At 48.6% G+C, this 23,212-nt stretch overlaps 11 protein-coding genes across 11 annotated transcripts; 7 read left to right on the top strand and 4 right to left on the bottom strand.

Moving 5' to 3' along the window:
* Window positions 1-152: 152 nt before the first annotated feature.
* EV420DRAFT_1484108 (uncharacterized protein) lies at window positions 153-2,049 on the top strand (the record flags this gene model as incomplete). The annotated part of the gene is made up of 6 exons (XM_060470042.1): window positions 153-513; window positions 573-631; window positions 683-769; window positions 829-1,318; window positions 1,500-1,864; window positions 1,924-2,049. 6 exons carry the CDS (start codon window positions 153-155, stop codon window positions 2,047-2,049), a joined length of 1,488 nt encoding a protein of 495 aa, XP_060325820.1.
* Window positions 2,050-2,897: 848 nt separating this feature from the next.
* Window positions 2,898-4,534, bottom strand: EV420DRAFT_904483 (FSH1-domain-containing protein). Its single transcript, XM_060483942.1, has 9 exons — window positions 4,175-4,534; window positions 4,088-4,121; window positions 3,984-4,026; window positions 3,708-3,919; window positions 3,631-3,647; window positions 3,538-3,574; window positions 3,423-3,484; window positions 3,183-3,367; window positions 2,898-3,126 (listed from the first exon to the last, which is right to left on the bottom strand). Exons 1-9 carry the CDS (start codon window positions 4,207-4,209, stop codon window positions 2,987-2,989), a joined length of 765 nt encoding a protein of 254 aa, XP_060325819.1. The 5' UTR covers window positions 4,210-4,534; the 3' UTR covers window positions 2,898-2,986.
* A 3,006-nt stretch (window positions 4,535-7,540) lies between these two features.
* Window positions 7,541-8,114, bottom strand: EV420DRAFT_1241964 (uncharacterized protein; the record flags this gene model as incomplete). The annotated part of the gene is made up of 2 exons (XM_060466645.1): window positions 7,541-7,668; window positions 7,721-8,114. Coding segments are annotated over 2 exons (522 nt in total), but the record flags the coding sequence as incomplete, so codon positions are not given.
* A 291-nt stretch (window positions 8,115-8,405) lies between these two features.
* Window positions 8,406-9,563, top strand: EV420DRAFT_1570730 (Shwachman-Bodian-diamond syndrome protein-domain-containing protein). The gene is made up of 10 exons (XM_060474288.1): window positions 8,406-8,457; window positions 8,510-8,561; window positions 8,610-8,653; window positions 8,708-8,837; window positions 8,896-8,979; window positions 9,006-9,026; window positions 9,055-9,099; window positions 9,158-9,293; window positions 9,320-9,333; window positions 9,393-9,563. The coding sequence occupies exons 1-10, from the start codon at window positions 8,423-8,425 to the stop codon at window positions 9,504-9,506; spliced, it is 675 nt and encodes a 224-aa protein (XP_060325817.1). The 5' UTR covers window positions 8,406-8,422; the 3' UTR covers window positions 9,507-9,563.
* On the bottom strand, window positions 9,564-11,663 carry EV420DRAFT_1570725 (mannosyltransferase). The gene is made up of 9 exons (XM_060474287.1): window positions 11,426-11,663; window positions 11,190-11,377; window positions 10,988-11,136; window positions 10,846-10,935; window positions 10,728-10,800; window positions 10,132-10,678; window positions 9,959-10,073; window positions 9,833-9,908; window positions 9,564-9,785 (listed from the first exon to the last, which is right to left on the bottom strand). Exons 1-9 carry the CDS (start codon window positions 11,655-11,657, stop codon window positions 9,588-9,590), a joined length of 1,668 nt encoding a protein of 555 aa, XP_060325816.1. The 5' UTR covers window positions 11,658-11,663; the 3' UTR covers window positions 9,564-9,587.
* A 66-nt stretch (window positions 11,664-11,729) lies between these two features.
* On the top strand, window positions 11,730-12,928 carry EV420DRAFT_1570722 (HIRA-interacting protein 5). Its single transcript, XM_060474286.1, has 4 exons — window positions 11,730-11,920; window positions 11,973-12,550; window positions 12,601-12,686; window positions 12,744-12,928. The coding sequence occupies exons 1-4, from the start codon at window positions 11,746-11,748 to the stop codon at window positions 12,766-12,768; spliced, it is 864 nt and encodes a 287-aa protein (XP_060325815.1). The 5' UTR covers window positions 11,730-11,745; the 3' UTR covers window positions 12,769-12,928.
* On the top strand, window positions 12,929-14,236 carry EV420DRAFT_1570719 (porphobilinogen deaminase). The gene is made up of 3 exons (XM_060474285.1): window positions 12,929-13,516; window positions 13,570-13,580; window positions 13,631-14,236. Exons 1-3 carry the CDS (start codon window positions 13,025-13,027, stop codon window positions 14,163-14,165), a joined length of 1,038 nt encoding a protein of 345 aa, XP_060325814.1. The 5' UTR covers window positions 12,929-13,024; the 3' UTR covers window positions 14,166-14,236.
* Window positions 13,888-15,188, top strand: EV420DRAFT_904258 (glycosyltransferase family 32 protein). Its single transcript, XM_060483941.1, has 2 exons — window positions 13,888-14,524; window positions 14,573-15,188. The coding sequence occupies exons 1-2, from the start codon at window positions 14,238-14,240 to the stop codon at window positions 15,081-15,083; spliced, it is 798 nt and encodes a 265-aa protein (XP_060325813.1). The 5' UTR covers window positions 13,888-14,237; the 3' UTR covers window positions 15,084-15,188.
* A 1,409-nt stretch (window positions 15,189-16,597) lies between these two features.
* EV420DRAFT_904178 (ATP-dependent DNA helicase) lies at window positions 16,598-19,760 on the top strand. Its single transcript, XM_060483940.1, has 15 exons — window positions 16,598-16,729; window positions 16,784-16,885; window positions 16,940-17,118; window positions 17,168-17,252; window positions 17,301-17,479; window positions 17,532-17,809; window positions 17,859-17,872; window positions 17,921-18,168; window positions 18,217-18,229; window positions 18,280-18,471; window positions 18,530-18,611; window positions 18,665-18,699; window positions 18,751-18,895; window positions 18,945-19,391; window positions 19,443-19,760. Exons 1-14 carry the CDS (start codon window positions 16,652-16,654, stop codon window positions 19,382-19,384), a joined length of 2,070 nt encoding a protein of 689 aa, XP_060325812.1. The 5' UTR covers window positions 16,598-16,651; the 3' UTR covers window positions 19,385-19,391; window positions 19,443-19,760.
* A 303-nt stretch (window positions 19,761-20,063) lies between these two features.
* EV420DRAFT_903632 (ubiquitin-conjugating enzyme/RWD-like protein) lies at window positions 20,064-21,272 on the top strand. The gene is made up of 9 exons (XM_060483935.1): window positions 20,064-20,236; window positions 20,297-20,373; window positions 20,438-20,542; window positions 20,606-20,626; window positions 20,681-20,773; window positions 20,826-20,836; window positions 20,894-20,945; window positions 21,003-21,094; window positions 21,145-21,272. The coding sequence occupies exons 1-8, from the start codon at window positions 20,167-20,169 to the stop codon at window positions 21,027-21,029; spliced, it is 456 nt and encodes a 151-aa protein (XP_060325811.1). The 5' UTR covers window positions 20,064-20,166; the 3' UTR covers window positions 21,030-21,094; window positions 21,145-21,272.
* Window positions 21,092-23,017, bottom strand: EV420DRAFT_903687 (uncharacterized protein). Its single transcript, XM_060483936.1, has 4 exons — window positions 22,909-23,017; window positions 22,826-22,854; window positions 22,567-22,769; window positions 21,092-22,516 (listed from the first exon to the last, which is right to left on the bottom strand). The coding sequence occupies exons 1-4, from the start codon at window positions 22,909-22,911 to the stop codon at window positions 21,465-21,467; spliced, it is 1,287 nt and encodes a 428-aa protein (XP_060325810.1). The 5' UTR covers window positions 22,912-23,017; the 3' UTR covers window positions 21,092-21,464.
* Window positions 23,018-23,212: the final 195 nt, after the last annotated feature.

Genomic DNA, 23,212 nt, shown 5'->3' with positions numbered 1-23,212 from the left:
TGCTTGGTAAGACACTTGTGACGATTGCTTGGGTACCGAGTGGACATATCTTTCTCAACGCCGTCACCTCCACCGTTGAGCACCAAATCTAATCTTTTCTTCTACCTCCATCTCCCCGTTCCCCCGTCCTCTCATTTATATTCCCTTCGTCAATGGAGTCCTTTCCTGAAATCACACCGCTCTGGGATCTCTCGCAGGCAACCACATTTTCCCAACTTGCCGACGACGACTTTCTTGCTCTCCTTCAAAAGCAATTCCCGAGCGCAACCAATCCGCCTAGTCTGAGCGGAGATTTTGCTGTGGATCCTCAGAACATATCTCGATTCTCTCTGCCCAGCCTCAACCCGCCATCCGAAGACAGTAGTCCCAGTCCACCTCGAAGCGGCGAACCCAGTAGCAGCGCGCGGATACAAGACGATGATGACTCGTTTGTTCAGGGCGACACCTCAATGAAGCGGAAAGCAAGCAGTGAAGACCTCGAAGAGGGGCCGAGCCAGAAATCGCAGCATACTGGTGAGCAGCGCCGGGTCCACTGGCTTCTGCCTTTCAGACTCTTACTGCCCGTCACGTAGCCGGCAACAGTAAAAAGGGAGCAAGTGCCTCCAAGCGCAAGTCGACTGGTAATGGACCAGTAAGCCGTATGCTTCCAATTCAATTGAAACAATCCTTATCGAGATAACAGGATGAGAGCCGCCTCCTCAAACGTAAAGAGCAAAATCGTGCCGCTCAGCGCGCATTTAGGGAAAGAAAAGAAAAGCATGTTAAAGATGTGAGTTTACTGCCCCCGGCTATATCGGAGCCGAACCATCCTGACTTAATTTCCCCCAGCTCGAGGACAAGGTAGCCGCCCTTGAGGCCCGTAATGAACAGACGACATCTGAAAATGAAAACCTGCGCGATCTACTGGCTAGGCTGCAGTCAGAGAACATGGCGCTTAAGCAGGGGTCTTTCACTTTCCAAGTTCCAAAAACCGCTGGCCGCTCGATACCTTCACCATCTACCTCCACGCTATCACCTCCTGAAACATCCCTTTCAGCATCATTCAGCCGTAGTTCTCCAAAGCCTTCTCTCCAAAAGTACACAAATCCTCTTGATCTCAGCTCATTGACAGCTTTTGATCCGAGCGTGCTGGATCTACTCGACGAACCTCAGCTGACTGCGACAACATCGGGAGGGGCGATGGAGATGGACTTTGGCTACAACAAAGACAAGGGGTATCCGACCTCCAACTTCACGACCATCGCCAATAATCCCGCCTTCTTTTCCTTGGCATCAATGTTTGACCCCACTCCAACACCTTCCCCGCCTACTAGCAACAGTGTGTCCAATACCGATACGCCCTCGTTCAACTTTGACATGAATTCGCTTACCGCGTGGTCCCCGCCGTCGGCCCATGATTCCGGAACATTGGATGACTTGTTTGGTTCATATATGGATCACACTTCAGGCATAGATTTGAATAGCATTCTCGCCCCCCCCATCTTCCATCAGTCCCATAGTCCACCAAGCAAACCTCAATACTCATGGCACCTCACCTGATTCTTCGTCTTCTTCACCATCATCCAATGGATCGGATCCTAGTCTTTTTGGCACACCTGTAGAGGGATCTTCGTCGGAGTCGGACCTGGGACATGATGAAGGTACATGTCCGAAGACGAAGTCGGAATGTGTCAGGCGTGTGGATGATGCCGGGTTGTCACCATTCGTGACAAGCTCCTCTTTCTTCCGCAAAGCTGGAGACAATACAATTCTTAGCGGGGTGTCTTGTCAAGGATCGTCAAGCTTCCCCAAGACGACGAAGAACGATAATAACGTAGAGGTCTTGAGTGCCTGGCGGAGTATAACGTCGAATCCTAATTTCAAGGTGAGCAGCTTCGTGTTCAGGTTGTCTGACCCGGCGGGTGTTCATCCGTACGATTCTAGGATTGCGACATCAACGAATTGTGTTCAGAGTTTTCAAGCAAGGCTCGGTGCGATGGGACGAAGGTTGTTCTGGAACCTTCTGGCGTCCAGCATATACTGAAAAACCTATCCAAGAATCGAGCATAAGCGCGGTCGCTGTCGTATCCAACACGATTGGCTTCTCGTGTACACTCCGCCATGCACTCTACGCACCCGTGGTGTGGAGAGAAGTCAGGGAACATCAAGAGCTCTACCCGCTCTACACCGTGTATTTTCGTTTTCCCAAGTTGTCAAATAAATAGGCTCACGACTCTGTATCCCTATTTTGGGCATTGGGAGTTATGAGATGGAAGGGCAAGGCACGTTCAGTCCTTTGTCTTCGGACAACGCACAGTTTGCATATCTGTTTCATAACTTTCATTGCCCAAGTCGTACCTCATGTATTTGTTTTTATAGCCTACTATAAGTCTTCTCCTTTCATCTTTCGTATCAATAGTACCAGACCAGTATCGTGTATAAATCCCACTCAGGCTCATCCGTTCTTGACAAGACTCCTATCACTATTGTAGAACAAGCTCTGTGAACTAATACCCACCTAGTAGCGGCGTTGTATAACATGAATACCTTACCCGTGTTGGACAGTGTCTAGGTGCGCAGGAGCAAGCGCATGTGAAGTTGTATGTTATCCTCGACAGCATGAGTGGAAGACATTGACGTACAGCATGTTGGAGACATCTAGAAGCTGTGAACTTGTGCTTTTTTCCGAGTCGGTGTCATAGTCGAAAAATCAATAAGAGCTGGCCGCTGCAATCAGTGATCTCCAAAAAGGACGGAACAATGGAATACACGTCATAATGGGCAGTGTTCCGAAGTAAAGGTGAGATGATAATACCATCCAAGAGTACGTTGAGGAATACACCCACTCAAGACTGACTGAAGGTTGAATGATGAATGATCACAATTCGGGATAGGCAACAGTACTACGGCGATACTTACCACTCGCCTTCGATTAATTCTATAAACTCTATTCATTGGTAGCTCTATGGGATTATTCCATGATTCAGACATTCTATAAGCACCATGATCATGCGTTCACTACAGGCGTAGCAGTTCCGGAATTCGGCGTCGACTCGGATACAACGGGAGATGGTACATCAGCGGACGGATCCCGTATGTATGCAGCGAGGAATTTCCTCCACGGAGTTTTAGAAGGAACAAAGTGGCCTGGAACCCCACGAATCAGAAAGAGATCGAAACATTCAAAATGGAAGACAGCGGACCTCCGTCGTGTTCCTCGATTCGTTTGTTGCTTGAGACGTCCATGAGCTCTTGGGAGCGAGCTGAGGATACTATGACGTCGGTTTTGCCTAGGATGTGAAGTGTGGGTGTGGAATAGGGTGGGTTGAATAGAACGTCTGCGAGGGGGTCTGTAATCTTCAACCCGGCAACTGCGACACAAAATTTGCTGAGGGAAGAGTTACTAGACTCGCCGATAGGATAGTAACGACCGTGATACATACAAAGGTGGATGCGGTGGTTTACCATCTATGAGAAATGGTGGATAGCTTTCTGGTTTTTCCAACTATTGAAATGAGATTGTGTACCAGAATCATCGGAGTGTGGTTCAGCACCTACCAGAGCGCATAGCAAAGCGGCGACGGCTGCTCCCTGACTACGGAAATATGTATAAGACGAAAGTCAGAAATTCCTGTGGATATTTCATTCTACCTAAATCCAAACACGCCCTGAAATCAACGCATCAGAGATACGCCGGTGACAAAAAATATAAATACGTGCTGACTCACATCGTATGTCCGTTCTTTGAGGATGTCCCGGAGTAAGATAAGTGACTCGTCCAGACCAACGGCTCGGGTCTTGTCGGCGAAGGCTCTGAACCATCCTCGAGGTGTGAGCGTTGGGTTTTCAGTGGATGAAGGTTCAAGGGTGCTTTCATTTGATTCTGAGGTACCACCAAATAGATCTTCAGCTTGGAGGACGTGAGGTGCGTCGACGAAGACTATGAATGAGAGGGGTCCACTTTAACGTTAATTTAATATAAGCCTTCAGGAAGGACAGCCTACCCATGTCGACATCTTTTCCACATTGTTTCCGCAAGGCTCCGAGCTAAAGTTGCGAGATTGATTATTGTTCCGTGATGTTACTATGGGGAACGTGTACGACGTACGCGTTTGCTCAAGATATGGGCATTTTGAGCATAACTGTGATAGGATAAGTAAGAGTTTATCTGGGATAATTACCTGATGAACCATACCCATGGAGGACAAGAATCGATTTGGTGGTAGTCATGGTTAAGAAAGAACGATCTTGATGATCGGAAAATCGATAGATTTGATTTTATGGGATATCAACGAGTCACTGTTGTCGTCATCATCGTACGGAACCGCACGCGTGAAGAAGATTCGAGTAAGAACAAGTACATGGATTGGTTGAATGTTGTTCGTGACGAGTTAACTTGTACCGTTATTAATTAATCACGGAAGTTTGGAACAGACAGGCTTAATTCTGGGTGTCGGTCTTGAGAGTCAGGTAATGCCCGGGATGCCGTTAAGCATGGAGGGTCGAAGGACATGAAAGGGTGATGGGGATGTACGAAGCCACAGGGTTATCCAGCTACCATACTTCGCCTGTTTGTAAAAGAATGAAATAGGTGTAAGATCACAATCGGCACTTCCGTATTTCTCGAAAGCCACTTCAAATCGGGGATGTGGCCCACTGGCTCATGAGGACAACATAGCAAGATATGCAGATAGGCTAAAGGGGATACAATCCATCGGTCTCTATACCAGCACGCTCGGGCATTCAAACTGTGCCGCGACGTTCAGGCTGAAACGCGTGATACCGATCCAATGGTCAAGAAAGCGCCGATCGAGCAGGGGGGAAACCAGTATTACGCGCCCGGATATTCCCTGCGCTACTACGAGTCGCGCAAAGGCATTTCAGTTTACGAGAATTGGGACGACAAGCCGCGAGCTTGAACCCCGTAAGAGTCTGGGTCGCACGAGGTCGCCATTATTGCAAAAGCAGTCCCTTTTCTGAGTTTTTTTATGCTCATCGCAAAGCTGAAGGTCGTCGTGATGGGAGGAAACATCTTTCTAAACACGTACTAGTTGAAAATCAAAAGGCACAGCCACAGACTTCGAGTTTTGATGCACGATGACTCACTTCGTAGTTCCCTCAAAGCCAGCAACATTCCGGCGGGACAGCTTCCGGGAAGGGTCAACGTCCGGCCTTGTATTTTCTTGGTACTACTACTTCTGCTCCGCTCGACAGCCACCTATCCTGGGTCAGAGCCTCATCAGAAATTCACCTGTTCTGTTTCCGTGTCCTGACACGCTTTGCGGCACAAGAGTATTTTAAAAAGTTCTCGCCCAGCGACTGCCCTGATAACAGCCGCTTTCAAAATCGGGTCCGAGGACCGTCACTTTTGCCATATTCAAGTTCACCAATTTGTCGGCATCTTCGATAGTACTGGTCACGGTAAAGACCCTATTGTTTGCCTCATTTCAAACATACACTTCAAGACGAGACACATAAAATGTTTCTTCATCTGTCTCATCATATGGATATGCGGAATCGCGTCCGGCGCTTTAGGGTTCCGTACTAGCGATAAATATATTCAAAACACGGCTGGTTGGTTCACAGGACTGTGGAGTAGTCTTCTTGGGTTATAGAACTGTGGGGCCTTCACAGATGATAGAAGAACTTCGAGAGTCTAGACTGCTTCAGTGCCTTTTCCGAAGGACATCATTCAATGTAGGTTCGTGATGCTCGCCACCGCCCTTTTTTGTTCAGCGGTGTTGAACCAAATCCAGGACCAAAGACGTCCTTCCTCTGTACCTCGTTTCCCAATAACTAGTTACGAGGATCTGTTTTAACTGGTCACCGGTGCCTTTTCACTCAAAACGCCATCCGCCAGTCGTATCTTTACTTCAGGTACATGCACAATATTCTTGCCCTCTCGCAGGTCATTGTATGCTTCTCGGACGTTCTAAGCTAGGGTCATCCATCTTGCCTGCCGTACGTTTCTCTCGCTTGTTGTGAGCATCGGTGGCCATCGGAGAACGGGTCCGCGTACGTACCTATACAAAGAACCTCGAATATGTGGGTCCGCTCCGCTCCCTTTCATTTCCTTTCACCTTTTCTCCTCGCTTCCAAGGCCGGACGTTTTGCCCCACAACTCCCTCTTTTTTGACGAGGTGATCAGATATGTATGCATATTTACGGAAAGGTACGAAATTCTCCTCCGATTGAATACACCATTTGCTGGTCAGGCCTAAACATATGTAAGTCGAAGTCGATCTTTCAGGTCCTTGATTATATTTCTTGTCCAGCTTGTCTGCGGGATTTTTAGTCCACAGCGATGCACACCTAACATGGTATGTTACATGTCTTGCAGGGTAAAGACCACGAATTAATGCTCCGCAACCCTCCAGTTTGACTGTTACGTCCACAGAAACCAGCGCCGAAACCGCAAGCTTCTGATAGGTTTCCTTGTGGATAATTACACTTTCCCTTCACATGGGCCCAAATTTAGGGACCAAGACACTCTCACATTACCATTCACTCCGGAGTCCAGCATCGAGCACGTCTGCGTATTTCTTCTGTTAGACTTGCTTTTTCACACCAGCAGATACCGATCTCGTGGGAGCCCATCCAAAGCATTGGCAAGTTCGTTCCTTGCTTCGCTTTGGTACGCCTGGGGCCTTCTCTGCCTTACCCAAAGTCTTCTACTTCAGCTGTTCCACCACTATCCTTGCACGCTGGGCTGGAATATGGTGATCGTCGTTTACTATATCTCGGCGGTCTTGTTGTTAGGACTTTGCATATGACGGCGGAAGCCGAAGGTACAGCAGAAACAGTCTGATCGTGCATGAACTGCCAAGGACGCTTTTGAAGTTGGTGGATACGGGCTCGTGCTATCTTTTTCTTCGTGGCGGATCTTGGCTGCTCCGACTACCTCGCTCGCTTCCTAGGACGAGGCAACGTCAGTGTGAAGATCTGAGCGACGGCGATCGGTACTTCGTACCGCGAGTCCTCAATCTCTAGCTTCCTTGGAGTCTCTAGAGCCTGGGCGCGTCGTCCCGTAGAAGTGACAGGGTGTTGAAACGCTTGGCAGAGAAGAGATTTACGATCGTCAGAATGTAATGGGTACAAGGCAGGATTCTTGGGTCGATTAGAGACGGCATTGGGCGATAATTGCTGCCATTCAATACCTTTTCTTGCTTCTGCCAACTGAATTACGGTGCCAAAAAATATTGGACACATCTCTCATAGAAGCGTTGTAAGTGTACTGGTTGTTATACCCATTTAGCACTTTCACGCATGAAACAGCAAGCCTCGCTTTGAGACAATTTTGAATGTGGGCATTTGTTCTGAGTTACATAAATACTAACATGCGCCAGCAAATTTTCAGCCCTACAGTCAATGCGATTGTCGTCTACGACCATGGAGTATTGTAGCTAAGATTAAAGATCGTGATAAGCGTGAGTATGAAGTCCGTGTCATATACGTATGCAATAGAAAGCAAGAAGCAACAGTCAATGTACGTCCAAAGTCCAGTGAAAAAAGTTGAACACAAAAACCAGGTATTCTCCAGCAGTCGCAACGACTACGTCACACGGAAGGCATTCCTGAGCAACTGGAAGCCAGATAAGAAGACGACAAGTGTCGTTGCGACCATGGTAATAATTGTCGGCTGTGCTATGTATGACGACAAACCGTTGCTACATATAGCGCAGCTCCATCCTATTTTTGTTGTCAGTCCTCAAAAATCAGTTCACAGGCAAGTAAGACATACCGCTGCTGATGGGGGTGTACGACTGAGGGGTATAGAAGGCAAACGTAGCTTCACTGTTCGGGTTCATGTACCCGCCTTGTCTACTTGCGCCCAAGCCACGCTCGTCACAGATCAAAAGTGTGCAGGTCGCTTGCGGGAGGGGGTTATCCGAGTGACTCTTCTGGTAAGAGTAGACGTCCCACACGACCTGGGTGTCCGTCCCATCGATGATTCCATCTGACGCTGGTCCCACCGGATAAGTATTGCCGTTGTCGCATTGCGCAGAGACAGTGAGATGTGTGGGGGTGACGAGGACGTCGGTGAAGTTCCAGCCGAATGTCACCATCTCATTGGATGCGATTTTGTAGAAGGATGTGACCGTCGTTGGGGGTTGGGTGATGGTCAAGGAACCTGCTGCCTGCAGTGGCAGGAATAGAGATGCTTGACGAATTCCCAGAGGCAGAGGCAGAGGCAGACTGGGAGCCTGAACGGGAAGAGGACGACGACGACATCGAGGGCGATGATGGCGGTGATGGTTAAGGAGAGGAGCAAAACCAAGACTCGGCTCAGTAACGACGATGGTATCACTTGGCTGGTTGGCGACTACGGCAGTGAAAGTGACAAATGTGACCAGACAACAATTTGTCACCACTTTGAAACACGTGGCTAGCGGCATCCAGAAGCCGAATTCCGGACTCAGACGCGCCTTGACTCCCTTCTACCATGTCGAAAATCCAGCAACCTTCGAATCAAATCAAGTACTATATACTGTCCGTTTGTCTTACATTTACTGACTTCAGTCATCTCCAGGCTTACGAACGTCTCCGTGGTAAAACTAAAGAAAGGCGGCAAGCGTTTCGAAGTAAAGTGCTCTGCACTTAGTCATAACTAGTTTTAACCCCAGTGTCAGATCGCATGTTACAAGAATAAAGTACAAGAGTGGAGAAATGGCGTGTACGAAAACTTGTCATATCGGATTGTTCAAACGCTTATCTATTCTTTGGACAGAGAAACCAATTTAGACGACGTTCTTCAAATAAGTAACGTTTTCGTGAACGTCTCCAAGGGCGAAGTAGCCAAACACGGTGACCTGAAAAAATGTTTTGGGACAACCGATATTCCTGATATCGTTACAGAGGTCTTGGCTTGTTTATCTTTCTCGTTCTTTCGAGAATCTCATATGCTGTAACAAGTAGATCCTCAAGAAGGGCGAGATGCAAGTTAACGAGAAGGAGCGCGATCATGATCTCTCGGCGCTTCGCAAGGAAATACTCAACTTGGTAGGCAGAGAAATGCGTCGATCCAGGAAACCCAAAGACCCCTTCCAGTGGGTCTCATAGATAAAGCTATGACAGAGGCCTGGATTCAGCGTAAAGCAGAACAAGACTGCGAAAAGCCAAGTAGGGAATTGCCCGACTCCCATGCACTTATATACTCATCTTCGTCTGTCTGGTCTAGGTATCAGAGTGTATAAAGCTCATCCAGTCAAATTCCACGCTACCGATACAGCGTGCAAGGATGCGTGTCCGTGTAACCATACCGCCTGCAGATGGCAAACGGCTCAGGGAAAAAATACTAGAAGGAGCAGAGAAAGGTTGAGGGACGACGAAACGACTAAAGATGAATGGGAAGTTGTGAGTATTCAGTCCTTCGCCGCACGCATGACCCTACTGACATACCTATCTGATCAAAGGTGATGCTCATAGATCCTGGCCAATTCCGTGTGATCAACGAGATCCTGCAGAAAGAATGCAAGGGCAGAGGGCGAATCGAGACAATGACCTTTGCGGCAACGGCGACAAACTAGACCTTAGGGCTTTTGTATATTTAGAGCACTGTATCTTTAGGTAGACTTAGATGACATTGCTACATTTATATCTTTAGCACCTCAGCGCTGTAAGTCACGTAAGATAAGCGGCCTCATCACACGGGCCCAATTCTCATCCCACGAACTCCACTCCCATTCAACATTACTGGATGATTCCGCATGATCATGAGGCGCATGTACGTGCGATGTCGATTGTCTTGATGTCTTTTGTAATAGGGAAGATAGCTTCGTCGAGGACGGGAAGTTTGTGAGAAGAGACTATAGGAAGTGAGAAAGACTACCATGATAAGATACAAGCTATTCACCTCCAACTGCAGAGCTAGTTCTGCGGAGTCTTCAAATATCAGTCCATTTACACCCTCCTTGACAAGCTCGTCCAAACTGATAGCTGATTAGACTGGAGGATAACAAGCTGCTGAAACAGAACACACCATTTAAATTTCAGCGCGCAGACGGGCAGACCACAGCCGAACATATCAACGATTTTCATAGGCAAATCGAGAGCAGAGGAACTGGAATGCAGAGAAACACCGAGATCCGCAGAACCTTTCATAAAAGTCAGTCAGTCAGTTCACCGTGATGATAATGCTCAAATATAGCTGACCAAGAAGCAGTGGGTAGTCCTCTGGTTCCAGCCACAAGCTGACACATCGAACCCACGTCCATCCTCGCTGTAACATTTCCGTACTCTTCATGTACTCATCACGAAGTTCTCCCTTTCCTGTGACGACCATCAGAAGTTTGGGAAGGACCTGCTGTCCTCCGTGGTTCAGTTCTTTGGCCCTGGCTTCATATATTTCCAAAGCTTTACGGAGTATACCAAAGTCCTCATCAGGTGTCCACGAGGTGCTGGAAACTACCAGCGCAGGCCGGTCTCGGCGAAGACGGGGAGAGTGTATCTCGGAGTATGAGGGAGGATCGAAGGTTTCCGTGGGAGTGCGTATGGTAGCGTGAAAGGATTTTAAGGTTTTGGATTTGAAAGGTACCCCCGATGTTAGAGAAGGCAGTGAGACATCATCGGGTTTTTCTGGAAGTTGTTTTATTTGGGAAGTCGTATCGGTGAATGGGGTAGAATAAGGCATAGATGAAGGTGGAAGCCAGCCGGTGAGCGATTTTGGCGCGGCTATTGATGGTTTTAATTTGACAAACAGCTGGACGCAGTTCGTTAGTGCTACGTTTCGGTGAAGGGCTGATACGTACATCATGCACTTCTTGGGGTGAGCAACGGTGGAAATGACGGGGAGGTCTGTCATGCAAGACTGCCTTGTATCCTCTGAAGGGGTTGAGTAATGAGAAACGAAAGAAGTCGACTGCGTACTGGAGATCCCATTCTTTCACGAGGAAATCACACATGGCTTGTGTTACGAAGAGGTGGGCATACGCACTCCTTCCAAAGGTGGCCTCTATCCTAAGAGAAGTATAAGAAATGCTTGAAGAAGGAGACATGAATGCGTACATACCATTTGGCGATCCTGACGAATACGTGATCGGGTCCTAGTTTGATGGCTAGAATACTATAGCCCAAATTATGCCAGTCAATAATGACTTTGCAACCGCGTATTCGTCCGACAAGATATACGATAGCAAGGGTAGGGATGCTTGGAGGGTTCTACAGGTAAGACATTGGTATCCGGTGAGTGTAAACGTGTTCGGATAACTTGCCTGTACAAGGATGAACTCTGGTGGTTTTGGGATGCGTACAAGAAGTTCGAGTAGTATTGAGGTAATCTGAAGGATTATCTTCAATGGCGCGAAGAATATGAAGGGCAGGCGTCGGAGACAAGTGGGCAGTTGAGGAAGGTAACGAAATTCGACCGGCAGGCGTTGCAACGAAGGTATCGGTGTTGATCCTGCCTAACTATTAGCACAATGTCATATATGGCGTATAATGCACTTGCCAGAGTATCCGATAATGTTCGTCTCGAAGCCATTCTCTGCAAAGCTTTCAGCGTGATACATCATCCTCGGACTGCGCCCAATGTCTCCAAGGACAAGAATCGCCACCGAGCGCAGAGAGTGCTGGTCTCGCGGGCGGAAGAACAGGTAAAGACGAAGAAATTTCCATGAGAGCCAGAGCAGAATACCGGCGACGACGAGTTCCCCGATACTAAGGTTGCTGGTGGAGGTCATGAAGAGTCGGGCCCGAACCTGCCGGTTCTCGCATTACTAATTTCTCACAAATTATTGAATAAGCACCGAAATGTTGGCTTCGACCACCATGCGCAACCTGGCATTCAAATTCAAGTCAATACGAAGGGTACCGTTCAATGTACGGTGTATCTCCTCGACGCCAGCGCTATCTTCGTTTAGGCACGGACGGCGGTTCGCCACGGAATCCTCGATTGTACCGAAGTACCGTTCTGCAGTGAATACACAGTCGAACCCGCCTTTGAGTACGCTATTAACTCTTTTGCTGTAATGAACAAAATCTCAATGTGTTTTCAGCCAGGTCCATGTTCATCCAGACAGAGCCGACACCGAACAATGATTCTCTGAAATTCATTCCGGGGGTGCCAGTCATGGGCGAGGGCACGGCAGAGTTCCTCGACACACGATCCGCCCTCCCGTCACCTCTTGCCATTCGTCTCATGGGAATCGAAGGCGTCGCTGCTGTTTTCTTTGGACCAGATTTCGTCACTGTGTCCAAAGACTCTGAAAATACATGGGCAGTTCTCAAGCCCGAGATATACTCTACGCTCATGGAGTTCTTCTCCTCTGGACAGGCTCTTTTCCGGAGTCAAGAGGAGAGGGACAATGCTGGACCGCAGGATACGAAGATTCTTGATACCGACTCGGAGACTGTTGCGATGATTAAAGAGTTGCTGGAGACGAGAGTACGGCCGGCTATCATGGAGGATGGAGGGGACATTGAGTACCGTGGATTTGACGAAGAAGGGTCTGGCACTGTGAAAATCAAGCTTAAAGGCAGCTGCAGAGGATGCGATTCCAGCACGGTCACTTTGAAGAGCGGGATTGAACGGATGTTGATGCATTATATTCCCGAGGTCAAGGGCGTCGAACAGGTTTTTTATTTCCTTTTTTCCCGACTCAGCTGTTACTGACAGCCCCACAGGTTCTTGATCAGGAAGAGGAGATTGCCTTGGATGAATTCCAAAAGCTGGAGAAACGGCTCGAGCAAGATACCGGATCCAAGTCCAAGTAGGTCTTTGCCGGCTGCCTTCTTCTTACAGCTTATGGTCCTCTCTTTACCCGTAGCCTGGCACAGTATATGTCTGTGTAGATTTCCCGGGTTACATAGGCACAAAGTTTAGCCTGTAGTAAATGCCTTGAACTGGATCCTTACATAGACGTACTCGTAGCACATAATCTGTATGTTATTATCAAACTCTCTGTATTTTTGAAGACAGCCATATAAAAAGGAATGTCGTAAGATCTCCGGGTCGAAGCGGCAGCCCAATTTGAAAAGGTCTGATGTCGAGGAATGAATTCAAACTCCCATCTTCCGTTCCCATCTATTATCATTCTTCCTTCCCACCATGGCCACGGCTGATGCTGCCACGTCGAGAAAGTATGTCCTCGCATCGCGCGCCTCGCAGCTAGCGCAAATCCAGACGAATATGGCCCTTGCAGCGCTCGAGGCACTCCCCCCACCATCGGACTCTCCCAAGCCGACATTTGCTACGTCCTTCATGGCGACAGCGGGTGACAAGAATCAGTCCCAGGCCTTGTTTCTCATGGGAGGGAAAGCACTGTGGACCAAGGAGCTCGAAGTAGCATTGAAGGAACGAGACGTGGACATGCTTGTCCATTCCCTCAAGGACGTTCCCACCGTGCTTCCGGAGGGCTGTATCATTGGCGCCATCATGGAGAGAGAGGATCCGGTGGACAGTCTCGTCATCAAAAAAGGCAAGGAAGACGTATGGAAAAGTCTGGATGACCTTCCAGCTGGTAGTGTCGTTGGCACGAGCAGCGTTCGTCGCGTCGCTCAGCTGAAACGAAACTTTCCCAAGCTTAAATTTCTCGATGTGGTGAGTGTTTCCCTTTTTTAAATATCGTGAATGTAAATTGATAGTCTTGGTAGAGAGGGAATTTGTGAGCATACAATTAACTACTGGGTCTCGTTCCCTCAATTCGCGTTCCAGGAATACCCGATTGGCGAAACTTGACGCTGAGGATGGACCTTACGCTGCCTTAATTCTAGCCAAGTCCGGCCTGGTGCGCCTGGGAATGGGTCACCGTGTTACAGCAGATCTCACCCCTCCTACGCTGTACCATGCCGTCTCCCAGGGTGCTTTGGCTATTGAAATTCGAGGTGATGACGCTGAGGCGCTAAAGTTGTGCGAAGCGATCACCCATAAGGAAACTCAGATCAAATGTCTAGCAGAGCGCGCATGCTTGAGGGTTCTTGAGGGAGGTTGCAGTGTCCCTGTGGGGGTTGCTTCCACCTTTGAGGACGGTGCTCTGACCTTGACGGGCTGCGTAACATCGCTAGATGGAAGCGAACACGTCGAGCATACTCTGAAAGAGCTCGTGTCCTCTGTAGCGGAAGCTGAGGCCCTTGGAGCGCGTCTGGCAAAGATTCTCATTGAATCTGGTGCCGGAAAAATCTTGGATGCTATCAATGTTGACCGAGAGAAGCGAACGAAGGAGGCAGAGAAAGCAGAGAAGGCAAAATAAGAAAATTTAGAGAGTGAATTATAATGTAAAGTAGTGGCAGTGTATTCCTTTGACATGTACCCTCATCACTAAATGCCTCGGCGGTCCGTATTATGCGTTCTTCTGTCGCTCCTTGGTCTTTTCCTCGTTGGAACTGTCGTCGTTCTTTCTTCCATTTCTTCTTACCTTGCTATTGACCCCGACGCGTATCTGTCCGAGCACAGTGTGCCTACACTTCGCGGTCATGACCGCTGGAATGCCACAGAACATGGCCGGGTAGAACGGGTACCAAGGTTACTTCATCAGACGGCCAAGACCGATATTCTCTTAGAAAAATGGAGGTCGGTGTCGTTGCAGTGTCGGAACCTAATGCCAGACTAGTATGTCTCTCGTCCTGGTACCACCTGTATCAACTAACCTCTAGACAGTGAATACATGCTCTGGACAGACGAATCCTCTCGAAAATTCATCAACGAACACTATCCTTGGTTTCTACGGACGTACGATGGATATCGTTTTCCGATACAACGCGCAGACGTAATCCGGTATTTTGTCTTGTACCACTACGGAGGTGTATACTACGACGTCGACATTGGCTGCAAGCGTCCACTAGACCCACTTCTCACATACCCTGTCATTCTCCCCAAAACAATCCCAGTCGGCGTCTCCAACGACCTCATGTTCTCGACAAAAGGGCACCCATTTTTCGCCCAGGTTATCCACAACCTCGCCACCTTTGATCATTCCTGGTTTCTCAACTACCCCACTGTCATGTTCTCTACCGGACCCATGTTTCTTTCCATACAGTACACTATCTGGACTTCCTCCCACGCCGCCGCACTCAGTGACCCCATCCGTATCCTACCAAAGTCCCTCTACGGCAAAAACGCCAAGAACGGTGAAGCGCCGCATTCGTTTTTCTCGCATTTCTATGGCTAGCAGCTGGCATGCTGATGATGCTGCATTCATTGGGTTCCTCGGTCATTGGGGTAATAAGTTGATGTTAGCGGGCGTTGTCTTCCTCATAGCTGGGTTAGGGTTCATGGCATTGCCTATTAGACAGCGCAGGCAGGCTATGCGCTTGATAGGTGGACTCTTTCCACGATGGATGTACGACTCTTCGTTGAGTGACAGAACGAATGATCGTCCTAGGCGTCAACGCGGCGTTCTCTTTTTCCTGCCAGTGTCCATTCAGCCGCATGACGTTGAATTAAATTCTTCATTAGAGGAGATGCGTCTGGAGAAACGCCGGCACGTTCAGGAGCCAGAGCCCGAGGGATTGCCGAATTACGGACCCGGGGAGTATGACGGTTCGACACGATTGTTGAGCTTGACCCATCCTCAGGATCCTCAGGACATTTAGAGCATGTATTTATTTCATTTACCCTTGTTTTCTTATCGCTATATATGACAGAACTGTAAGGGAAACGAGGAAAGTGGACTGAACGTATCGGATGGCACTTTGAACGCAATGGTTGTCGAGAATCAGCAGAAAGTGTCTTGAGGCTGTTTCTTCGAATCCGGGTGGGTACTGAGATCTGAGAATTAATCTGACCTTCGTCATAGCCTGTACTCCCATGGAACAAGATCAGGAGCCCGAGCTTACAAAGTCAGGCCTCCACACTGCGCAACCAATGGGCCGCGGACTGCGGTACGACGGTCTCAGAGATCTCTCGTCATTGGATTATTGCGTGGGAGCAGAGTCTACCTACTATGAATTCCGTCCAATTCATAGCACGAAAGGCTGGTCTAGTGCAATACTGACCACCCGAGGCTCATCTAGATACGCAGGACCACTGAAAATGTTTCGAGGTATGCGGGAGGGAACCCCTACATGCCCTGTCCTACAATTTAGGATAAAGTTGAAAGTGCTGCATTTTACGCTTCGAGATTGACTGGATCTATCTGTGCATACATGATACAGAGCGAATGACGCGTCGAAGTTTCATCTGCTCGCGCATTTCAGGCATAGGATGGGGAAGCAAATTATGGCAAGGACCTTGAGGCGTCGCGCTAGAGATAGGCGCGAAACTAAGGAAACTATATTAGTATAGTACCTAACTGGCCTGAGAGCAGGGCTATCGCCAGGAAGTGGCGTACTATGTCTCTGCTGAAACCATGACTACATTTCCTCCAAAGCTTGTAGAGACAATCGTATATGAGGCCTGGCGCTCTGAAATTGCCTTCCTCCATCCGAACGTCCTTCATGACCACTCGGCACAGAATTAATGTCAACGCAATCTCGAGAAACTCCAAGAGCGAGTAGCAGAGCTCAGTTAAGCATCAAAGTCAAGAAACAAGAGAAATTCGTCCAGGAATTATCACAATCGCTAGAGTGTGCCCTGCAGCATCGAACAGACAGTATGGTTATTAAGTTGTGCCGAATTTAAATTCCATTTTAGGGTGCTGCATGGACGACCTCCGAAGCAAACAAGGGCCCCCTGTGTAAACAACGCGAACTTTCACCATTCCCACCACCACGCTTTGGTCGCGTAATATTCATCTCAATGTCTCCCATTGATGAAGCACACAAAGTTTTGAAGGATGTTTTCGGTCATTCCTCTTTTCGATTATCCCAGGAAGCTGTACGTTACTAGGACCCCTTATTCTGTTCACCAGTCAATTTCTTGATACTCCAGGTGATTCGTCGTCTTCTTGTGGAGAACGAGAATGCTTTGGTACTCTTTCCGACTGGTGGGGGGAAGTCCTTAACCTATCAAGTCCCAGCGCTTTGTCTAGACGTGAGTAAATCAAACTGGCGGCGAGGAGAGACGGTCTTAACGCGTATTTCACAGGGATTGACGCTGGTAATCTCACCTCTAATTGCCCTGATGAAGGACCAAGTGGATGCACTTCGCGAACGCGGTGTCAAAGCCGCCAATCTTGATAGCACGCTGGACGTGGAGGCGGCAAGAGTCGTGAAACACGACGTTATTGCGAACAAAATTAAACTCTTATACGTCGCTCCAGAGAGGCGAGTTTTCAACTTTTCAACATTCGCACTTCTAAACGATTCGATTTAGGCTCAATAATGAGGGTTTTCTGGAGATGATGAAGCATGTAAAGATATCCCTGCTTGCTGTGGATGAGTCGCATTGCGTGTCTCAGGTGAGTTACACCAACTATGTAACCCTCCGGTTATTGACTTATTTCTAGTGGGGTTTGAGTTTTCGACCTGAATACCTCAAGGTCGCGCGCTTCGCCGAAGAAATGGATGTCGAGCGCGTTCTGTGCCTTACAGCAACAGCAACACCGAACGTAGCCAAAGACATCTGTGAACAATTCTGTATTGATCCCAAAGCTGGGCTATTTGACACGCCAGTATACCGGCCGAAGTACCTTCATTTTTGCTAGCATATTAACATATGTTGACTTGATCATCTCTAGCCTCTCCTTCCAGGTTGACGTTGCTGACAACTTTGCTCAAAAGATGGAGTGTCTCGTTCCGTTCCTCAAGAAGAGGACTGGACCGGCCATTATCTATGTGACGCTGCAGAAACAGGCACAGGATGTTGCGGATGCGCTCACGGGGCGCAAATTAGATGCTATGGTCTATCATGCGGGACTCCCAAGTGAACAGCGAGCCCAGATACAACAACAATTTATGGCTTCGGACAAAGGGATCGTGTGCGCCACCATCGCTTTTGGCATGGGAATAGATAAAGGTATGGGTCACCCGTCTCCTTGTCATTTTTGGACTGATATTATGAACAGCCAACATCCGGCAGGTGGGTCACGTTTGATTGTTTTGTTATATCTCTAACTCTCGTATGCAGGTTGTCCATCTCTATATGCCAAAGACGTTAGAGAATTACAGTCAAGAAGTGGGGAGAGCCGGTCGCGATGGCCTTCCTTCCACTTGCTTGCTATTCTTGTCTGCCCCTGACATCCCCGTCCTTGAGGGTTTTTCTAGGGGGGATACCTGCAGCAAGACATCTCTGGAGCTTTGGATGCAAGAGGTGGCTCTCAAGGGTCCCTCGACTGATGGGACTCTTGACTTCAACCACTACCAACAGTCGAAGTCGTCCGTCTTTTTCACTTTATTTTTGGCGCATTGTTAACCTGGTCTTAGGTATGACATGAGGGTAAGCTTTGTTAGCCTGGCCGATTATATACTCATTGTAAATGTTGCCAGGCTTCGATTCTTGGGCTATGCTACGCCCAGTTAGAACTCCAGCACAAGTACATTCGGGCGGTGACACCGTTCTATGAAATCTATGATATCACATTCCGCGATACAGAGGGTATGAAGCAAGTGAAGACGGACTCGTCCAAAGCGGCGAAAGCTATCAGGGCTAATTGGCAGTCCAAAACAAGCGGGTTCCAGGTACGGTTTGTCCTGTATCAACTATGGGACCAGGCACCTGATGGGTTATCGTTTTCAGATTAACATGGTAGAAGCAGCTGAGCAATCTGGGTTATCTAGAGAGTCATTGGCTAAACAAATATCCATGTGGGAGATCGGACGTACGTGATGTTTTCTTCTACGGTTGGTTCACATAGACTGACCCTTACGACAGAATACATTTCGACCAAGCCGTCGCAAGTTCGGATGGTAAACTCTCAATGCTTCTCGTGTGATGTGGTTAATGATGAGCCCGTTTAGCGTTATCGTATAGTGACCCCTCTGCCCACAGAGGTATCCAAGGTCTCAGCAATAGCCCATGATATCCATGCTGGGATGGTTCAACGTGAAGAAGAGGGTATTCGAAAGCTTCAAGAGGTAATAGAGTTTGCCATTAAGCCTGAATGTTCGTCAAACTTCATCTTATTTTATTATCCGTTTAACCCTCCTGCCAGGTCTAGCTCATTCCCTTGCGACCTACTTTGGCCACGGTGACGCCGTTCCCAAAGGACGCTGTGGTCACTGCACGTTCTGCAAAACCGGCACCGGCATCGTCTTCAAGCAAGGCGTTAACACTACTCCCGACCCTGCCCAGGTTCAGGCTATTCTCAACGCATGCCCAGAGCGGGACGACCCGCGTTTGCTCGCGCGTATGGCGTTCGGGATTACGTCGCCGAGGCTGACGGCGGGCAAATGGAGCACGAGCCACCCGCTTTTTGGAAGCATGGTAGATGTTGATTTCAATGAGCTTGTGGAGGCATTTGATGCCGAGTGTAAGAAGGTCGACTATGTGAGCTTGACCGTGCCAAAGACGACGGCAGTGCCAAAAAAGAGATCAGCGAGTACGAGGGGAGGAGGCGGACCAAGTAAGAGAGCAAGATATACTCGTCGTTAGTTATCAGGTGAGGGGATAATGTCATGAATGAGGGAACCAGTGTTGACCTAGACATCAGTGTAGCACTCCACTTTGCCTTCTAGTCTTCAAGACCAAACACTGATCCCTCTCTTATTCTACTTCTCCAGTCACAATTCTTGTACTTGTACCAATTACACTGACTTTGCCTCAGTCATTACAAGGCTTTCATGCTTTGTTCATACCTACCTTACGTGACCATACCTGATATACCTCTCCCGGACAAATATCTGAGTGAGGGAAATGCCGAACGAGGACTCTCAAGCCTGGCCATGGCCGAGGAGTGTGCGTCGACCTCAAAAGGGTATCTCGAAGGGCAGATACTCATAGGAAGCTTGTACTGCCATGGATAAGCTAAGTAGTAAAGCATAAGCCAATTCCATTGCAAGTAACGGCTTTATCTACGAACATCTACCTAATGCATAAACTCAACCCCGGCGAAGATTTTGTACCCCACCCAACCACGCAGAATGCTCCAGAGCTGCATCCTCCAGTCTGGCTGAACAAGACTAAGTATGCTCTGCATCCCCGCGAGCGCTTGTACGTCCCTGAGAAATGGAATACAAGTGACTCTATAAGCGAGGAGACAATGATTGTTTTGACGAAGAGCAAAAATGAAAATTTTGGTCTTAAAAGGGAAATTGACTTTGTTCATGTTTGGCTGCGGCCTTGATATCTGCCTCCTCGGAACCGGCTAGTACTCGAAGCTGAACTCTCATCCTTAGCTTTCACCTCGATCTCTTTTCTTCTCTGATACTGACCCTATGGCTTCCATCTCTGCTAGAAGATTGGCGAAAGAGCTACATGAAATCAAGACAGAGGGTTGTCCAGTCGGTATGCATCTTGATATACTTGCTGTTTCGGATTCAAATACTGAAGGATATTGATATGTAGGAATAAATCTCCTACAGGCAGATGACTTTGCAGCATGGCAGTTCACTATAGAGGTCATGGGAGAGTCGCTCTACCAGGTCTGTCACCATACCCGCCGCCTCGAATGGTGGATCGACTGATGTTCAGACGGGTTTCCCCTAGGGCGAAGTTTTCACTCTGCTTTTCCGGTTCGATAAGCACTACCCGATATCATCTCCAGCTGTCCAGTTTGTTGTCACTGATGGAAAGACATCACCTGTGCATCCGGTGGGTATCGACCTTCGCTCCCTGTTAACGATCTGGATCCGTTGCTAAGTAGGGCATCTCTAGCACGTATACTCCAACGGACATGTGTGTTCATCTCTTCTGATTGCGTCAATGGTGCTCATTTAGTATGGAACGTAGATTTGCGCGTCGATTCTTGGGAACGAGTGGTCACCCGTCCTTAGCGTCATTGCCGTGTGTGTAACATTACAGAGCATGCTGGCATCTTGCAAGGTAAGTGCAACGCATCTTGTTACTGGCGTTATTCGCTTACGCCGTCATTTAGAAGAAGGAACGGTAGGCTTATCTGCATCCTCTCAGCCTCTTCATTGAATTTAACGGCTTCTTCCTTAGTCCGCCAGATAACGACCGCTACGTGCGTCATGCACCCGAGAACCCGAAGAAGGTGCGTGGACACTACTGTTATGGCATTGTACGTGTAGCCTAAAGAATGCTATTTTAGACTCAATTTCACTACGACGGTGAGTAGCTGATCAACGATACGAGTTGATCGCTTACTGACAAGCATTTCATCGGGGGCTCTCTAGATGACACGTACGTTACTTTAACCCTTCTCTTCGTGCGACATCTGACAGTTAAAATAGGGTTTAAATACACATCAACCTCTCTCATGACTATGCGGGCTGGATTTTCATGTATTTTGTATCTATCACACGTTCTTTGCACGTATACCTTAAAGTTCTAACAAGCAACGCAAGACATCGTTCTGAGCGGATTGTATTCTCATAAGTACAACAATTGGTTTACATATTTCGGGCTGGAGCATGATGCATGGATGTTGACGTGAGGTCAGAAGGCTTTCATCAATTGTAATGGTACAACAGAATTATATCTGCAGGGTTCGTCACAAACCAAAAATAATATCGCCATAGATGTCAACACGGTTTGGTGAGTATCACCGATGCTATTTCCCACCACAGCAGCACGACTTGGCGACTGGAGCGGGGATCTCGGGAGCGGGTGCTAACGATTCTGCACGGCTCGCCACCGCCTTCGTTGTTTCCGTTTCAATTGACTCTCCACCGTGTTCAGAGCAGCATCCGTCACACGCCTTTCCACATCCACACCTTCCATTGGGACATCCGCACTGGCCGCCGCAACATTCCAGCTTCGGCAGATTGATGAATCCAAATGGGCCGCCGCGTTCCAGGGACGCTGATGGGTAAACGGTGAGGTCCATCGGATCTATCTGCACGCCCTTGCGGGTAGTCGGTGGGGCTGGAAGAGCAGCAGCGCGTGCAAAGAATTGGTGAAGGTAACTCGGCCCTGCATCCAGCCCAGGAAGGGCGATCCCACTCCGATTATCGACGCAGTGACCACAGGCTTCCTCGCCGCATAAACCATGTTCCTTGTTAACGTGTTCAGGACCGCGGTGCTCGGTACATCCAGGACAATTGCAGGAAACACCACAGGTGCACCCAGAGCCAACGAGTGAGGTGATTTCACTCAATGGCGGCATGGTTTCAAATGTAGGAACATCTACGCCCTGGAATTCTGGAATATGGATCGGCGGAAGCTCCAGCCTAGGTGGATCCACATGCACGTGCTTCGGGCGCTTGTGGTGTGGGCTGTTGGGTCTGGATATTAGTCTTGCTTTCCCACCAACTTTCCTAGCTGGAGGCGGAGGTGAAGGAAGGGAAGATGAAGCTATGGGCTCCTGGGAAAACATTTCAGCAGCGCGAGCGAGTGCAGTGAGACCGGCATGTTCATCTGTTTCAGCATTGACTTGCGAGGAGTCCGAGTTTCGGCATTTGCACTTCCATACACTCTTACAAGTGCAGGGGTTCAAGAGCGAGTCCACTACAATAGGTATAAGACATTGAATGTGGTCTACGTAGCGTACGCAGTCACCTAGTTGCCGTGCATCAGGAGGTTTCGATGAGGTTGCTTGAGATGCTTGAAGGACGTCCTTTAAACCATTGGGTAGAGCAGGAACGATAGGAATAAATCGACGAGCTACGAATCTCGTCAAATGCGGAAGTATTGTTCAAAAACTCAATACATACATTTAGTGTATCCAACCACGGGCTGGCTGGGACCAGCTTCATCCTTATTGTTGCAATTGCACTTTGAATGCACACGTCTCGACTGTCGTAGCTGGCGGCAGCTTTCGCACTGTGACACTGGACGACCTTTTTTCTTGATCTCGAAGAGAGGCCTGTCTGTATGATGGCAAGACGAAGAGCGGTGACCCTTAATGCATGATTCGCTGCGGCTGGAGCATTGGCAAACAAGATGGGATATGCCAAGATGAGGCGGACGTACCATGCGAATTTCTTGTTGTTCACGAATACCTTTGCAATGATCCCATCAGCACCAGTATCCTACTATACAACAAACTTGCGTACCATGGTCTGTGCGCCGCGGAAAGACGACCTGGCTAGGATCGTGGGGAAAGGAGGGCCAATAAGACCTGTGATGGGCGTAAGGCTATTAAAGACCAAACGGAGGTGGGAAGGCACATCCCGTGGGAATATTACGTAACTATAATCCGAATGCCGCGCTCAGGGGCTACTCCACGTGATCGGAACTCGGCTTGACTACCGAGGACTACCGTCACGATCTTCAAGCTCGAGTTTGCGGCTCCCACTACTGTAGATTTTCCGCCTCGTGGTCAGTGAAGTCCTGGGAGATCTTGGTCATGCTGCTCAC

Source organism: Desarmillaria tabescens (genome assembly GCF_030435595.1).
Source record: "Desarmillaria tabescens strain CCBAS 213 chromosome Unknown EV420scaffold_47, whole genome shotgun sequence".
Classification (NCBI taxonomy): domain Eukaryota; kingdom Fungi; phylum Basidiomycota; class Agaricomycetes; order Agaricales; family Physalacriaceae; genus Desarmillaria; species Desarmillaria tabescens.
Note: the sequence above shows the minus strand (reverse complement) of the source record. Positions and strands in the feature narration are given on the sequence as shown.

Coding starts and splice junctions, on each gene's coding strand:
- EV420DRAFT_904178 (XM_060483940.1), top strand. CDS start 16,652: ATGTCTCCCATTGATGAAGCACACAAAGTTTTGAAGGATGTTTTCGGT. Junction 17,480..17,531: donor ACGCCAGTATACCGGCCGAA/GTACCTTCATTT, acceptor GATCATCTCTAG/CCTCTCCTTCCAGGTTGACG. Junction 18,612..18,664: donor ATCCATGTGGGAGATCGGAC/GTACGTGATGTT, acceptor CCCTTACGACAG/AATACATTTCGACCAAGCCG.
- EV420DRAFT_1570719 (XM_060474285.1), top strand. CDS start 13,025: ATGGCCACGGCTGATGCTGCCACGTCGAGAAAGTATGTCCTCGCATCG.
- EV420DRAFT_904483 (XM_060483942.1), bottom strand. CDS start 4,209: ATGACTACCACCAAATCGATTCTTGTCCTCCATGG. Junction 3,920..3,983: donor TGGAAAAGATGTCGACATGG/GTAGGCTGTCCT, acceptor TCTCATTCATAG/TCTTCGTCGACGCACCTCAC. Junction 3,368..3,422: donor AAACCACCGCATCCACCTTT/GTATGTATCACG, acceptor CTCTTCCCTCAG/CAAATTTTGTGTCGCAGTTG.
- EV420DRAFT_1570725 (XM_060474287.1), bottom strand. CDS start 11,657: ATGACCTCCACCAGCAACCTTAGTATCGGGGAACTCGTCGTCGCCGGT. Junction 11,137..11,189: donor CAGAGTTCATCCTTGTACAG/GCAAGTTATCCG, acceptor TCTTACCTGTAG/AACCCTCCAAGCATCCCTAC. Junction 9,786..9,832: donor AACTAGCTCTGCAGTTGGAG/GTGAATAGCTTG, acceptor CACTTCCTATAG/TCTCTTCTCACAAACTTCCC.
- EV420DRAFT_904258 (XM_060483941.1), top strand. CDS start 14,238: ATGCCTCGGCGGTCCGTATTATGCGTTCTTCTGTCGCTCCTTGGTCTT. Junction 14,525..14,572: donor CGGAACCTAATGCCAGACTA/GTATGTCTCTCG, acceptor ACCTCTAGACAG/TGAATACATGCTCTGGACAG.
- EV420DRAFT_1570730 (XM_060474288.1), top strand. CDS start 8,423: ATGTCGAAAATCCAGCAACCTTCGAATCAAATCAA. Junction 8,654..8,707: donor CAAGAGTGGAGAAATGGCGT/GTACGAAAACTT, acceptor TTCTTTGGACAG/AGAAACCAATTTAGACGACG. Junction 9,100..9,157: donor ACAAGACTGCGAAAAGCCAA/GTAGGGAATTGC, acceptor TGTCTGGTCTAG/GTATCAGAGTGTATAAAGCT.
- EV420DRAFT_903632 (XM_060483935.1), top strand. CDS start 20,167: ATGGCTTCCATCTCTGCTAGAAGATTGGCGAAAGAGCTACATGAAATC. Junction 20,237..20,296: donor GACAGAGGGTTGTCCAGTCG/GTATGCATCTTG, acceptor ATTGATATGTAG/GAATAAATCTCCTACAGGCA. Junction 20,543..20,605: donor AGACATCACCTGTGCATCCG/GTGGGTATCGAC, acceptor GGGCATCTCTAG/CACGTATACTCCAACGGACA.
- EV420DRAFT_1570722 (XM_060474286.1), top strand. CDS start 11,746: ATGCGCAACCTGGCATTCAAATTCAAGTCAATACGAAGGGTACCGTTC. Junction 12,551..12,600: donor AGGTCAAGGGCGTCGAACAG/GTTTTTTATTTC, acceptor ACAGCCCCACAG/GTTCTTGATCAGGAAGAGGA. Junction 12,687..12,743: donor GATACCGGATCCAAGTCCAA/GTAGGTCTTTGC, acceptor CTTTACCCGTAG/CCTGGCACAGTATATGTCTG.
- EV420DRAFT_903687 (XM_060483936.1), bottom strand. Junction 22,770..22,825: donor AACAACAAGAAATTCGCATG/GTACGTCCGCCT, acceptor CTCCAGCCGCAG/CGAATCATGCATTAAGGGTC. Junction 22,517..22,566: donor CGTGGTTGGATACACTAAAT/GTATGTATTGAG, acceptor CGAGATTCGTAG/CTCGTCGATTTATTCCTATC.